The sequence below is a fragment of the Oryza sativa genome, chromosome 10 (genome assembly GCF_034140825.1).
Source record: "Oryza sativa Japonica Group chromosome 10, ASM3414082v1".
NCBI classification, from domain to species: Eukaryota; Viridiplantae; Streptophyta; class Magnoliopsida; order Poales; family Poaceae; genus Oryza; species Oryza sativa.
In genome coordinates this window covers 21484275-21498781 of record NC_089044.1, presented here as the reverse complement: position 1 = coordinate 21498781, position 14507 = coordinate 21484275, and the positions used below count along the sequence as shown (strand labels likewise).

The following is a 14507-nucleotide window of genomic DNA, read 5'->3' as shown; positions in this document are numbered from 1 at the left end:
TTCTCTTCATTGCAAAATGTAAATCAAAACCCTACCTATGTCAGATTGAGATCCTCCATCTTCGAAATCTTTATACCCTTATCACTTATATATGAGTCTAGGGCTCATCGGGCCTATATATCAATGACAAAATCATGTGACTTTAAAAGTTGAGGATCATGATCCTACCCGTGTTATGTGTCTCCCCGTGTGTAAACGAGAACTAACTAAACGTGATCTCGTCTCACACACCAGCAACCAGCAGAATATATGAGCGGTACATACAAGCTACTTCCTCTATCATAGAGTAGAATATGATGCATCCCAAACCAATTCAGATTCTTGATAATATTAGGTTTGTATATTTTGAAACAGGATCAGAGTAGCTCGGTCACATATTCCCATATCTCCCAACTCTCTCTCCTCCCAAAAAAGATATGGTCCTGCTACACCTAGCTCCCCCTCTCCTTTGCGCAAAGTTGCACTGCCGTTGCGTGCGTCTCCCTTCCCCGGGCTATCCATCCATCTATCTACCTAAGCTTTGCTTCTCCCCTTTATTTTCTCTCCCTTTCCTCTCGGTGCGCTTCCCTTCCTAGGCTTAGCTATAGCTCATCTCTCCTCTCCTCCACCTCGACCTTCTCTTGCTTTCCTCCACTTTTGTTGCTCTCAGCTTTTCGCCTTTTCACCAATCCCCGCACCGCCACAGATCGAGGGAGAGTGAGCTCTCGCGTGCCACGGCTCGAGGTGGTCGTGCGTGATTTGATCGATATCCATGGCGCACGATCCGAGCCTAGGGTACGCGGATTACTTCGCGGCGGAGGTGGATGGCACCGGCGCCACGGAGTTGTATGGGTTGCAGCAGCATCAGCAGGGGGTTGGGGTGGCGGAGATGTTCGGGGTGAGGGGGCTCATGCCGGCAGCGCACGCGCACGAGCAGAGCAAGGGTGTGGGCGCGCTCGTCGTCGGCGGCGGCGGCGTCGATGATGGAGGCGCGACGACGCTGCCGACGGTCCACTTCGGCGGGCTCGGCGAGCTGCACCACCACCAACACCGGCAGAGCCAGGCGCCGCTGTCCCTCTCGCTCCACAGGCCGGAGGCGGCCGCGACGTCGCTGCTGATGCAGCAGCAGCAGCAGCACCTCCACCACCAGCCGTCGCCGCCGGCGGGCGCGGCGTCGACGTGGCAGCTGCAGCAGGGTGCGTGGCATCTCCGCGGCTCAAGGTTCCTCCTCCCGACGCAGCAGCTCCTGCAGGAGTTCTGCAGCCTCCCCGTGAAGAGCACCACCAGCCCATCATCGGCAAGCAAGGCAACCAAACCGCCGCAAGAAGAGGCCGCCAGCGGCGGAGGCTCGTCGTCGTGGACCGCGCCGACGCAGATCCAGTCCATGGACGCGGCCGAGCTGCAGCGGCTCAAGGGCAAGCTCTACACCATGCTCGAAGAGGTGAGAGCTTCTCAAGCTTAGCTAATTAACCACACACACCACCATGGCAAGGAGGCCTAATTTAAGCAAAGCTAGCATGAGAGAGTGTCTCTCCTTGGAAATCTAAAAAGCTGCAGGCAAGTGGCAGTTCAATTATGGCTTGCCCAAGGAGGGTTCCTGGGACAAGCACAGGGAGGGGATTCCCTTCTTGGTCCTCACCATTCGCTTTTGGAAACCTCCATTCCTTTGCCTTAGCTACACCTGTAGCTAGGTATCTCTATAGGGAATTCTCTCTCTCTCCTCTCCTTTTCTCTCCAAGCATGGCCATGGCACTGTAGGTGTAGTAGTAGGGTTGCAGCTTAGCTAGCTAGCTCTCGATCTATGCAGCCTACTGTAGATCTATGCAGCCTACTGCTAGGCCTCCTAGCTCTCAATCCCTTTGGACTTGGCATGCATGCCCATCCCCTGCTCCTGCCTCCACCAGGATCTCTCAATTAATTCCTCAGACATTTACTCACTGCTTATTGCTTGCCATTCTTGTGATTACACTGCTCATCAGTACAGTGGAGTTCACAGGTAGGTGCAGCTTGGTCGTTGCAGAATTCCGGGCAGTAGTACAAGCAAGTAGAGCTACACCTACTAAGCTACACAGTGTCATCAAATATTTCCATTGTAATCATCTCGATTAATTAGTTGCTGAAATTACTCTTGCTTAATTATTATTATGCAGGTGGATAGGAGGTACAGGAGGTACTGCGAGCAGATGAGGGCGCTCGCGGCGTCGTTCGAGGCGGTGGCCGGGGAGAGGGCGGCGGCGTCGTACACGCGGCTGGCGTCGAGGACGATCTCGAGGCACTTCCGGAGCCTGAGGGACGGGGTGGTGGCGCAGCTGCAGGCGGTGCGGAAGCAGCTCGGGGAGAAGGACACGGCGGTGCCCGGGATGACCAAGGGCGAGACGCCCCGCCTCCGGGTGCTCGACCAGTGCCTCCGCCAGCACAAGGCCTACCAGGCCGGCATGCTCGAGAGCCACCCATGGCGCCCCCAGCGCGGCCTCCCCGAGCGCGCCGTCTCCATCCTCCGTGCCTGGCTCTTCGAGCACTTCCTTCACCCGTACGTAAAAATCAAATTAACCCCTTCCAACTCCATCATCATACATATATAAATCCATCCCAATCTCAGTATATTTTGATTAACATGCATGCATTCGAGCATGATTTTTTTTAGAGAAGGGTATTTTTTTTACCCGGTCTCTGCATCGAACCGAATATATATTGAAATAGGGAACTTAGTCCTGCAAATAACCTAATCTAAAATTCGCTCCTATACATTAAAGCATGATAGTATGATCTGTTTGAATTGTTAGAAAGGATGAGATGAAAGTGAGGAAGATTAACGACTTGATTCCCTTTTTTTCGAAAAAGAAGAATAAAAAGGAAAAGGGTAGTAGCTAGTGTAGCTTGCAAGTGCAGCATATTCTAACGAACTAAGGCTAAGAATCAAACACGTACGTACGTCATCTGCTACTTGCAGAAGAATGTTTGCCGGTTTCGTGACGATGCTCAAGCTCTCACCGCGGTATAATTGGGATTCTCATATTCTTAACTTCTATATATATAAGGTAGCTTGAGTTGCATTTAATTTATTCTGTAGCATTGTTCGTTTTCGGTAAGTATCAGACATATAATCAGATGCTCAATTAGCAACTTATTTCGTTTTTTTTTTGTAGAAACTTAATATATGGCTTTAATTTGGATTAGCAATTTTGTTCCCATTGACATGTTACGAAATCACCATGAAGCTTTTCTTTTGTTAACGCGCGTACACTTCAAAAACACGTATAATGTTCGTTCAAAAATAAAACACGTATAATAATCGTACAACAAAGAGGACGTACGGCATATGGAATTCATTTTAGTTATTAGCTAGTCTCATCGATCTGGTGTTCATCAGGAAAACTAATTGCTTGCACATATATTAGGACAATAATAAAAATGTAGAAATAAATAATGGACTATATATCTTAATTGTTCTATATACTGTTACAACGTCTACATCAAATACTCCACCACACATACTAGTCTTCTCGATCGGAATATTCCATGTATTATCCATGAATCAATTTTAAACAGTATCTTTAGATATCACAAGATCCATATAATAACGGCTTTTGGTCTATTTTCTCACAGTATATATATGTAACTAACCTATGATTTAGATGGAAGACATATTATAACGCCCTAATTGGCATCTTTTTCATTCAGGTACCCAAGCGACGTGGATAAGCACATCCTCGCGAGGCAGACCGGGCTATCACGTAGTCAAGTACGTACACGCTTACACATAGCTAGCTCTCACTCTCTCATCTTCACTGTTCATTCGATCAAATGATCAGGTCCAATAATACAAAAATGTTAACTGGTTCCTATCAACACGGTGATGATCATCGCATCGTAATCATTGCATTGTGTTTGCATCATTATTAAGATAACATTACATGATTGCGGCCAAGATTTGCCCCCACTAATTAACCAACATAAATTGATTCCACACGCAATGCTGCACTGCAATATCTCTTATTAGCTGCAATTTGGCAATGTGGTGATCGAGAGATGGCACATCAACGTACACACACCACACTCTTATTAGCTAGCTCTCAGTAGTCGGGTACCACGTCGGAGTCGCCGTGCGTGTCCTCTTGTGCGAGCAGATGTTCCATGAAAGAATCTAATCAACCTCTCTCTATCTCTGTCGCTCGCGTGCGAATTTGCAGGTGGCGAATTGGTTCATCAACGCGAGGGTGAGGCTGTGGAAGCCAATGGTGGAGGAGATGTACGCGGAGGAGATGAAGGACGAGGAGGGCAGTGGACAGTCCACGCAGGCGAGCAACCCGCAGAACCCTAACCCTAGCAGCTACACGTCGGAGGTGCGCGGCGGCGGCGGCGGCGGCGAGGACCGCGGCGAGCAGAAGCCGTCGCGGGCGCAGCTGCTGCACGACGCCGGCTCGCTGGCCTCCGTCGTGAGCATCGGGCACGGCGGCGCGGGACGGACGATGGTCGATCACCACCATCACCAGAGCCTTAATTTTGGCACGATGGACCAGCTCGACTTCGACGCGTACGAGGCGGCCGGCGGCGGGCAGGGGTTCGGCGCCGGCGGCGGGGTGTCTCTGACGCTGGGGCTGCAGCAGCAGCACGCGGACCCGCACGACGGCGTGAACGTCGCGTTCGCCGCCGCCGCGGCGCCGCCCAATTCGTCCGGTGTCGCCGCGGAGTACCTATTCATGGGCGGCGGCGAGCATCAGCAGCAGCTGCCTCAAACCGCCCAGTTCGGCGCCGTCATGGAAGGCGACGCCGCGTCGCACTACCGTGGCCTCAGCGCCACCGCCGCCGGGTTCCACCTCCTCCACGACCTCGCCGGGTGACCCGTCGCACATCAAACAGGTGGTAGACCGATCGACACGCGCGCCGTACGACGGAACCAATTGCCGGCGACCCCTCCTGTACGCGCGTGCGTGCGTGCACAGGCCGATCAATGTCCAATTTCGCGCATGCTTGGGGGGTGGGGATTAATTGGGGGGGAGTTAGCTAGCTAGCTCTAGCTAGGTTGATGTGATTGACGGGGACGCGCCACCGGCAAAGCTCTCGCTCTCGCGCGCGGGCGCGCGGGCGACACCGGCATTGGCGCGGCGAGAGAGGGGGGTGCGCGTTGTGTCCCTCTCCTGTACAAGTACGTATACGCTGCTTTGGATTTATTTTTGTAGTAGCGATTAGACATCTCGTCGCTCGATGGAATTAATTAATTTTCTTGGCAGCGCGTCTCTGTCTACGTACGTATATGTATTTTCTTTCCGTCTCGACCGTCGCTATTGCCGCGGGCGTACGTCGGCTTCGGCGAACTAATTGCTGCGTGCACCAAGGGTTGTTTTTTTTAAAAAAAAAAAGTTACACAGTACAACACACTCACAAACGCAGTACACTTACCCCTTTAAACACACACGTAAACCCTACCCCTATGAGCATATTTGAAGACAGGACCAACAAATTCTAGAGTTTGACGAAGTCACCGTAGACGTCGATCTCACACTCAGACAAGTACGTCGCCCGTGCACAAGGGTTGTTGGTTGCACACTCTGCACTTGCACCGAGCTGATGCTAGCGTAGTGCATGCGTGTACAGTGTAACAGCACGCGGCGCTTTCGTACAGTCTGGACACAGCTGCTGCCAAACGTTAAGTGAAGTGTACGAACTGATGAAAGAGATTCGTGTTGGGCCGTACGTGCAGGATCGATGGCGATGCATGGCTGAATGACTTGTGAACGGCTTCTTCGAACGAACGATTATCTCTGCCGACCTGTGTACAGTGGATTTAATCCTCGTGGTCGGTCGGTCGCTCGATTCAAATTAACACAGTACGTGTGTTAGGGATCAAGTTCTGGTAATAACATGAAATAATCACGCGTGTGTACTGTACCTTTTTTTTAAAACAACAAAACGTGTGTTAAAGTACTAACAAAGTAACAAGAAACTTACTCCCTCCGTTTCAGGTTATAACAAATTTTGACTTTGATAAAAATCAAACCGCTTTAAATTTAACCAAGTTTATAGAAAAAACAGTAATATTTTCGAAATTAATTATAAAAGTATATTTAATTATTATTTTAATAAAACTAATTTTGTAATTTAAATATTCCTATATTTGTCTATAAATTTAGTCAAATTTGAAGTAGTTTGACTTTGATAAAAGTCAACACATCTTATGACCTGAAACAGAGGGAGTAATATCCATTATTGATAAGGAAAAAATGGTGAAATAACTCAGGCCAGTGTGTTACTCCATAACAGTTAGCTGCCAACCGAGCTAAAAATCTTTCTCCATATATTGTAGAGTTGTGTGCAGTATACTTACTATTAATTCCCTCTGTGTCAGTATGAGTGTACCAAGGATTGGATGTGACATTTCATAGTATAACGAATCTGGACAGTTGCCTAACCAGATTTGTTGTACTATAAAATATCATATCCAATCCTAAATGCATTTATATTAGGACGAAGGGAGTAGATCATATTCTAGTAGAATACGAAGTTACAATCTAGTTTTCACTCACTCAAAATACCTATAAATTCTATTACTCCTTCTGTAAAATATAAGAGATTTTGCCTAGATGTGACACATCCTAGTACAACGAATCTGGTCAACGAATCTGGTCAGAAGTCTGTCCAGATTCGTTGTACTAGGATTTGTCACATCTAACTAAAACCCCTTATATTTAGGAACAGAGGGAGTACTAGTTTACTTTCGAATAGGTTAGATCATTCTAAGATCGTACAACAACAGTATCGCTCCCACCTTATCTATTTCTCCTTTCTTCCCATGTTCCCCTCGATCGTGACGCTCACTTGAGCCATCGCCTCCTTGCCCCCATTCCCTCCCACTCCCCTTCCCTCTCTCTCCTCCTCCCAAGCTAGGCGGTGGTGAGGTGTCCCTGTCCCGCACCAGCTACCCCACCATCGAGGACATCACTATCGCCCCACATCAAAAGTTCCTATCCATCATGGATCTAATCCCTCTGCCGCCGATCCTGCATATCGCCCTTCCTCAACCTCAAGGATTCGGCAACGTTGCTGTAGCCTCGTCGACCACCAATGTCCACCACCCATCGTTCGTCCCTGCGATCCACGGCCATCCCTTTATACCCAAGGAAACCTTATCTTTCCCTCCCTAAACCCCCCAATTGCATGTCGTGATACCCTAAAATTTATGTCCTTTGTCGAAGATCTGACGCCATTGCCACTACTGAGAAGCTGTCGCTGTCATCACCGTCACTAGTGAGTTATATCCCCCTCCTCCCTTCTACCCATCTCTTGAAAATTTTGGTCACCTCCCAATTGTATATAATGTACTCGAAATACCAAGTCCTTACACAATTGTTATAGTCTTGCAGCTGCCGAGCCTACATACATATACTCCAATGTGATTGTTAGGACATACCAAAAGGTGCCACACATCCTTAATATCTTCTTAAAAGCGGTAAAATCACTATTAAATCTATTGAATTTCATGACATGCTTATGCATTTCCTTCTTCAAACCTTAGTAGGCTTTTAATGGTCCAAAAATATCTAGTCTACCATAAAAACTATTCTCTTCATTTTTTTAATAGATAGCGTCGTTGACTTTTGAACACATTTTTATCATTTAAATAATTCAAAAAATTGTACAAATACATAAGTTATAAATTATGCTTAAAATACTTTTAGTGATAAAGTGACTCACAATAAAATAAATAATTATCATGTACTAGATTTTTTATATATAGAACAAATAATTAACCATGTATTTAAAATTTAACAGCATTATCTATTAATTAAAAAAAGAGGCAGTAGTATTATTATTGGATTTGTAATCAATGGACTAGTCAAAGCTAGAGAGGAGTGGTCCAGGTGGAGCGGGAGGAGAGTAGTTCACACGATCAGATGATGTGCATGCGGATGCGGCGACTTTTAGCAGTTTCGGTAGGTTGTGTGGCGTGGTCACCTTTGCTCGATCGTCTCCTGTGGGCAATGCTTTACCCGAGGCAATGTCCACTATCTGTAGGGCTCGCCATGGATGGGCCCTCTCAATGCCTAGCCCATCCACGGTTGTGGGCCGTGATTGAGGCCTATATATACGTGGCCTGACAAAAATAAGTCTATACGGCAAACGACATTCAGCCCGCAAGAGAAGGCCCGGCCCAACTTGCACTGCCGGCCCACTAAAGCAAGCCGAGGGAGAAGCTGATCGATCCTACAAAGGCGATGCCCGCGCATGGTGATGCATTGACCAGGCCATGGAGGCATGCAGAGAGAGAAGCTCTCTCTCACTCACTCGCTCGCCACACACCATCACCCATGCGCGCTAATTAACCTCTTTTAGCAACTGGATCTCGATCGCCGATCAAGCCTGGCCATTGCGCGCGGCTACGACGACGAGGAGGTCGCCATGGTGGGAGGAGGAGGAGGAGCCGGAGAGAAGCCGCCGGCGTCCAATGGCGTGCACGGTTCCGGCAAGGCCAGGTTCACCCTTCTCTACGGCCTCCTCCTCTACGTCGTCATGCCGGTGCTCTTCCTGTACATGCTCGTCGCCGCCGCCACCCCGTTCTACAACCCCCGCTGCTCGCCGGAGTCCAACGCCGCCATGGCACGCTTCGTCGTGGCCATGCCCAACGCCTCGTCGGTGAACGGCTCTTCACCGTCGTCTTCGTCCCCGCCTCCGACGCCGGTGAGGCCGATGCGGTCCGCGGACGAGGCGCCGACGGGGCTGCGGCACATCGCGTTCGGCATCGGCGCGTCGTCGGCGCTGTGGAAGAGCCGGAAGGAGTACATCAAGCTGTGGTGGCGGCCGGGGCGGATGCGCGGGTTCGTGTGGATGGACAGGCCGGTGGAGGAGTTCTACTCCAAGAGCTCCCGCACGGGGCTCCCGCCGATCATGGTCAGCTCCGACACGTCCAAGTTCCCCTACACCCACGGCGCCGGGAGCCGGTCGGCGCTGCGGATCTCCCGCATCGTCTCCGAGACGTTCCGGCTCGGCCTCCCCGGCGTCCGGTGGTTCGTCATGGGCGACGACGACACGGTGTTCCTCCCGGAGAACCTGGTGCACGTGCTCTCGCAGTACGACCACCGGCAGCCGTACTACATCGGGTCGCCGTCGGAGAGCCACATCCAGAACCTCATCTTCTCCTACGGCATGGCGTTCGGCGGCGGGGGCTTCGCCATCAGCCGCGCGCTCGCCGAGGAGCTCGCCAAGATGCAGGACGGTTGCCTCCACCGCTACCCGGCGCTGTACGGCAGCGACGACCGCATCCACGCGTGCATGTCGGAGCTCGGCGTGCCGCTCACGCGCCACCCGGGTTTCCACCAGTGCGACCTGTGGGGCGACGTGCTCGGCCTCCTCGGCGCCCACCCGGTGGCGCCGCTGGTGACGCTCCACCACCTCGACTTCCTCGAGCCGGTGTTCCCGACGACCCCGTCGCGCGCCGGCGCGCTGCGCAAGCTGTTCGACGGGCCGGTGCGGCTGGACTCGGCGGCGGTGGCGCAGCAGTCGGTGTGCTACGACCGGGAGCACCACTGGACGGTGTCGGTGTCGTGGGGGTTCGCCGTGATGGTGGTGCGCGGCGTGCTGTCGCCGCGGGAGATGGAGACGCCGATGCGCTCCTTCCTCAACTGGTACAAGCGCGCCGACTACACGGCCTACTCGTTCAACACGCGGCCCGTGGCGAGGCAGCCGTGCCAGAAGCCTCGCGTCTACTACATGCGCGACTCCCGGATGGACCGCCGCCGCAACGTCACCGTCACGGAGTACGACCGCCACCGCGGCAAGCAGCCCGACTGCCGGTGGCGCATCCCCGACCCCGCCGCCCTCGTCGACCACATCGTCGTCCTCAAGAAACCCGACCCCGACCTCTGGAAAAGGGTAATTCTCTACACGTCTCTCTTTTTCATCACACAGTGACACAAAGTAAAACTTTTGGTTTGGTCTCGTTATGTTTTCTTCTTGAAATGAAACACATTCTTCTATATATAAAACGTCGGTAACGCTCTCACCGTTCGGAGAAAAAATGACATAAAGTTTCTTTTTTTTCACTTTGTAAGCAATGTAAATAGTGACGTGTTGCGGGTGAAATTTGTGTAGTCGCCGAGGAGGAATTGCTGCCAGGTGGTGTCGTCGCCGACGAAGGCAGGGAAAAACCGGACGATGACCATCGAGGTCGGCGTGTGCAGGGAAGGCGAGTTCGCCAAGCTTTAATTAGGTCTGTGTGCTCAGCTTAGCCTAACTGATCTCTTCTTAATTTCCAGTCATGCATGCACGATGTCACCGTAACTATTGGATATTAATCTTGTGCTGCAGTAGCGGGATTAATTAGGAGAGGAGAAGAGGGATTAGCGGCGGCAGAAGAGGTCCCGGGCAAAAGAGAGGATGGAGATTAACGACCAGAAGTTAATCCACTGGGACCGAGTAATAGCTCATTAGCATTAGATCGCCACACGGCGATGTGTTGTTTAATTAGCGCGGCGGGTGTAAGCATGCACGCCGGGACTATTTTGATCTCTTCACTAGTTCACTTACATATTGAACCAACTCACCCACGAACCGGGGCTTTTTTTTTGCCTTTTCCTCTGCTGAGCAGAGCAGGAGAGGAAACAGCCGGAGTTTCACAAATCTTGTGTGGTGTCAGAACGATTCAACAATGGCAATACAAAACACTCATAGTTCTTTTATTGATGCCCTTTTGCGAATTTTTATTATTTTAAAACATTTTAATTTTTAATTTAAAATAAACATTCTCAGACTTATTTTCGAATCTAAATCTTTTAACCACGCCACCCTTGATATGGTGAAACAATACTTGACTTATTAGTTTTGTTGTTTTACCATATTAACCTAGATGGCGTGACAAAAACCTTGTCTCGCTAGTCTCGTTGGCGTGGTATCATTGTTTCACCACACCGGTAAGACTAGATATTCAAATTCGATAATAAGTTTTAGGTGTCTGTCATTAAAACTAAAAACAAAATGCTCAAAAAATAATTTTTTTTAAAAAAAATCCTTATTTGCATGGCTGATTAGCCAAATAAAATGGTGTTTGGATGAGAGAGACTTATTTTAGTCCCACCCTAAACAGCCCCTAACAGTCCCATCCAGTACTACCGCTAGCATCGATTTGATAGGCTCATGAGCTGAACAAATATGGGCCGGAAAAGACGGCCTTGACAGATTGTGCTGAACCCTGTACCATCTGCGTCTATGTATGTGGCACATGTTTTTTGACCGATAAGAACGCTTTAAGTCAAGCAGATTTGGATTATTTGCAGATATTCGTGCCCGCTCCAGATGACTGCCCGCTAGCTACCAACACAAGGACACAACACATCGCTCTCGCGCCCTTTGTCCGCATCCACCGGCGTTCCCACCACGACGTAGCCGCCGGGCCGGGGAATGATGAGCTGACCGCCTCGCGCGGCCGTGTGATCTGATCACTCATCTCCCAATCGCTGTCACCTCTCGAGGTGGGGAAAGTGGAATGGCCACCATGCCGACCTCGTATCGCTTCCATTCTCCATGGACGAGTAGGTAGCTCTCGTGAGCTTAATTTACAGCGCGATTGCCGTCGCCGGTGCCCGCCACACCTCTCGGAGTTGTGCGGATGGCTGCGATCGTTTTGCTGCTCTTCCTTGTCGTGGGCTTGATGCCGGTTTCCAATGGGCAGACGACGCCCTTCTCCCCGCGATTCTCCGTCTACCTCGCGTGCGGCGCCGGCGGGAACGTCGTCGTGACGTCGGACTCGCCGCAGCGGACTTTCGTCCCGGACGACGGCGAGCTGTCCGGGAAGTCCGCGAGGTTCAGCAACCCCGACGCGAGCCCGCCGTCCCCTCTCTACGCCGCGGCGCGCGCGGGGACGAGCGGCTTCTCGTACCGGCTCAGCTACGCTGCCGACGCGGCGCCCGACGGCAACACCACGCTCGTCCTCCGCCTCCACTTCTTCCCCTTCGCGTCGCAGTCCGGCGACCTCCTCTCGGCGCGGTTCAGCGTCTCGGCCATGGGGAGGTACGTCCTCCTGCCTCCTTCCTTCTCGCCGCCGCGCGCCGGCGTGGTGAGGGAGTTCCTCCTCCCGTCCGATGGCTCCGGCGAGTTCGACGTCGCCTTCACGCCCGAATCAGGGGGGCTCGCCTTCGTCAACGCCATCGAGCTGTTCCCCGCGCCGCAGGAGCTTCTGTGGAAGTTCCCCCTGACGGCGGTCAACACCGACGTCTCGCCGTCGCATCAGGCGCTGGAGACGCTGTACCGGCTCAACGTCGGCGGGCCAACGGTGACGCCGACGGGCGACACCATGTGGCGAACATGGCTCCCCGACGACTCCTACCTCTCCCCGGCGACGGTCTCGGCGGTGGCCAGCATCCAGGGCCAGATCATCTTCGACCGGGCGCAGGGCTACACGCAGATGGTCGCGCCGGACGCCGTGTACAAGTCGCAGCGCACGACGAACTCGACCACGTCGAACGTGACATGGACGTTCGCCGTCGACGGCAACAGCAGCTACGTCGTCCGCCTCCACTTCTGCGCCTTCGAGGAGCTCAGCTCCGTCATCGGAGAAGGCGTCGATTTCAATGTTTATCTGATGCAAGCCATGGGTACCCGGGAATTGAAGGCCAAGGACTACGCGACGCTGAGCAGTCCGACCCAAGCTTTCTACATGGACTATGTCGCCGTGGTCCCGACCGCCGGCGAGAACCTCACGGTGAGCATCGGCAGGGCGGCGAGCAGCGACAGCAAGAAGGCGATACTGAACGGGCTGGAGATCATGAAGCTCAGAGCCGTTGATATGACTCCGGCGAGCTCGTCCGGCAAGACGAGCAAGGTCGTCGTCGTAGCCGTGACCGCGGCGGTGCTCGGCGCGGCGGTTCTAGCAGGTGTGGCATTGTGCGTACTGCTTGTGCGGCGGAGACAGCGGCGGGCGACGCTGCCTGTGCCGGAGGAGGAGGAGAAGGAGAGCGTGGGGACGCCGTGGTCGCCGTTCACGCCGGACGGCGAGGGCTCGTTCGGCAGCGCCGTGGTCACGCCGCGGAGGATGAACATGAAGCTCCACATCCCGCTCGCCGAGATCATGGTGGCGACGGGGGACTTCGACGACGCAAACATCCTCGGCGTCGGCGGGTTCGGGAACGTGTACCGCGGCGTGCTCCGCGACGGCACCCGCGTCGCCGTGAAGCGCGCCAAGCGCGCGTCCAGGCAGGGGTTCCCGGAGTTCCAGACTGAGATCCTGGTGCTCTCCAGCATCCGCCACCGCCACCTCGTCTCGCTCATCGGCTACTGCAACGAGCGGTCGGAGATGATCCTCGTGTACGAGCTCATGGCGCACGGCACCCTGAGGAGCCACCTGTACGGCTCCGACGCCGCGGCGGCGACGCCGCCGCCGCTGTCGTGGAAGCAGCGGCTGGAGATCTGCATCGGCGCGGCGAAGGGGCTCCACTACCTGCACACCGGCCACTCCGATAACATCATCCACCGCGACGTCAAGTCGACGAACATCCTCCTCGGCGACGGCTTCGTGGCGAAGGTGGCCGACTTCGGGCTGTCCCGCGTCGGGCCATCGACGGGGCAGACGCACGTGAGCACGGCGGTGAAGGGCAGCTTCGGCTACCTCGACCCGGAGTACTTCAAGACGCGGCAGCTCACCGACCGCTCCGACGTCTACTCCTTCGGCGTCGTCCTCTTCGAGGTGCTGTGCGCGCGGCCGGCGATCGACCAGAGCCTCCCGCCCGACGAGATCAACCTCGCGGAGTGGGCGATGCAGTGGAGCCGGAGGGGCCGGTTCGACAAGATCGTCGACCCGGCCGTCGCCGGCGACGCCAGCACGAACTCGCTCCGGAAGTTCGCGGAGACCGCCGGGAGGTGCCTCGCGGACTACGGCGAGCAGCGGCCGTCCATGGGCGACGTGGTGTGGAACCTCGAGTACTGCCTCCAGCTGCAGGAGAGCCAGCCGAGCACCGAGACGGCGCTGGACTTGGACGACAGCGGCGCGCACCTGCCACGGGACATCGTCGTGGCGAGGCGAGTGGCGCCGCTCGCGCCCGATGCTTCGGCGGACGCCGCCGGAGACGACATGAGCTGGTCGGAGACGGCGAGCTTCACGGCGACGGGCAACGTGTTCTCGCAGATTATGTCCCGCGATGGTAGATGAGCAGAGTAGTCGCCTTTATAATGAGGAATCTGGTGGCGCACGATTACAAAAGGAGGTCAAAAGCCACGACACAATGGCAGGAAATTTTTAAAATGTTCCAAGATTTTGGTTACCTTTTCAATACGAATTTAAATCGGATTTGATGCCAATTCGAGAGGATTTTATCTGTTCAGTGTGAGTTGGAGTTCGAATTTGAATAGAATTTCCTCTCCTTTGCCGAGAGCACCGCTGCCAGGAGCTTTGTAGTAGGCGCTTGCCCTTCGGGCCCAGATAACTTTTTTTATTTTAAGATATTGATTACCTTTCAATATGAATTGAAATCGAATTTGATGCTAATTCACGAATCACAAGGAATTTCTCTGTTCAGAGTGAGTTCGAGTTTGAAGATGAATAG

At 53.1% G+C, this 14507-nt stretch overlaps 3 protein-coding genes across 3 annotated transcripts; all 3 read left to right on the top strand.

The window, feature by feature from the left end:
* Positions 1 to 321: 321 nt before the first annotated feature.
* Positions 322 to 5209, top strand: LOC4349233 (BEL1-like homeodomain protein 4). The gene is made up of 4 exons (XM_015758639.2): positions 322 to 1420; positions 2130 to 2509; positions 3661 to 3721; positions 4170 to 5209. The coding sequence occupies exons 1-4, from the start codon at positions 752 to 754 to the stop codon at positions 4818 to 4820; spliced, it is 1761 nt and encodes a 586-aa protein (XP_015614125.1). The 5' UTR covers positions 322 to 751; the 3' UTR covers positions 4821 to 5209.
* A 3003-nt stretch (positions 5210 to 8212) lies between these two features.
* Positions 8213 to 10653, top strand: LOC4349232 (uncharacterized). Its single transcript, XM_015758640.3, has 3 exons — positions 8213 to 9846; positions 10066 to 10183; positions 10282 to 10653. Exons 1-2 carry the CDS (start codon positions 8377 to 8379, stop codon positions 10177 to 10179), a joined length of 1584 nt encoding a protein of 527 aa, XP_015614126.1. The 5' UTR covers positions 8213 to 8376; the 3' UTR covers positions 10180 to 10183; positions 10282 to 10653.
* Positions 10654 to 10954: 301 nt separating this feature from the next.
* Positions 10955 to 14449, top strand: LOC107275259 (probable receptor-like protein kinase At5g24010). The gene has a single exon (XM_015758638.3). It carries the CDS (start codon positions 11579 to 11581, stop codon positions 14111 to 14113), a length of 2535 nt encoding a protein of 844 aa, XP_015614124.1. The 5' UTR covers positions 10955 to 11578; the 3' UTR covers positions 14114 to 14449.
* Positions 14450 to 14507: the final 58 nt, after the last annotated feature.

Excerpts from the sequence above, each read along its gene's own strand:
- LOC4349232 (XM_015758640.3), top strand. The coding sequence starts at position 8,377 with ATGGTGGGAGGAGGAGGAGGAGCCGGAGAGAAGCCGCCGGCGTCCAAT. Across the intron at positions 9,847-10,065 it reads ACCCCGACCTCTGGAAAAGG|TCGCCGAGGAGGAATTGCTG; the intron begins GTAATTCTCTAC and ends AAATTTGTGTAG.
- LOC107275259 (XM_015758638.3), top strand. The coding sequence starts at position 11,579 with ATGGCTGCGATCGTTTTGCTGCTCTTCCTTGTCGTGGGCTTGATGCCG.
- LOC4349233 (XM_015758639.2), top strand. The coding sequence starts at position 752 with ATGGCGCACGATCCGAGCCTAGGGTACGCGGATTACTTCGCGGCGGAG. Across the intron at positions 1,421-2,129 it reads TCTACACCATGCTCGAAGAG|GTGGATAGGAGGTACAGGAG; the intron begins GTGAGAGCTTCT and ends ATTATTATGCAG. Across the intron at positions 3,722-4,169 it reads CCGGGCTATCACGTAGTCAA|GTGGCGAATTGGTTCATCAA; the intron begins GTACGTACACGC and ends GCGAATTTGCAG.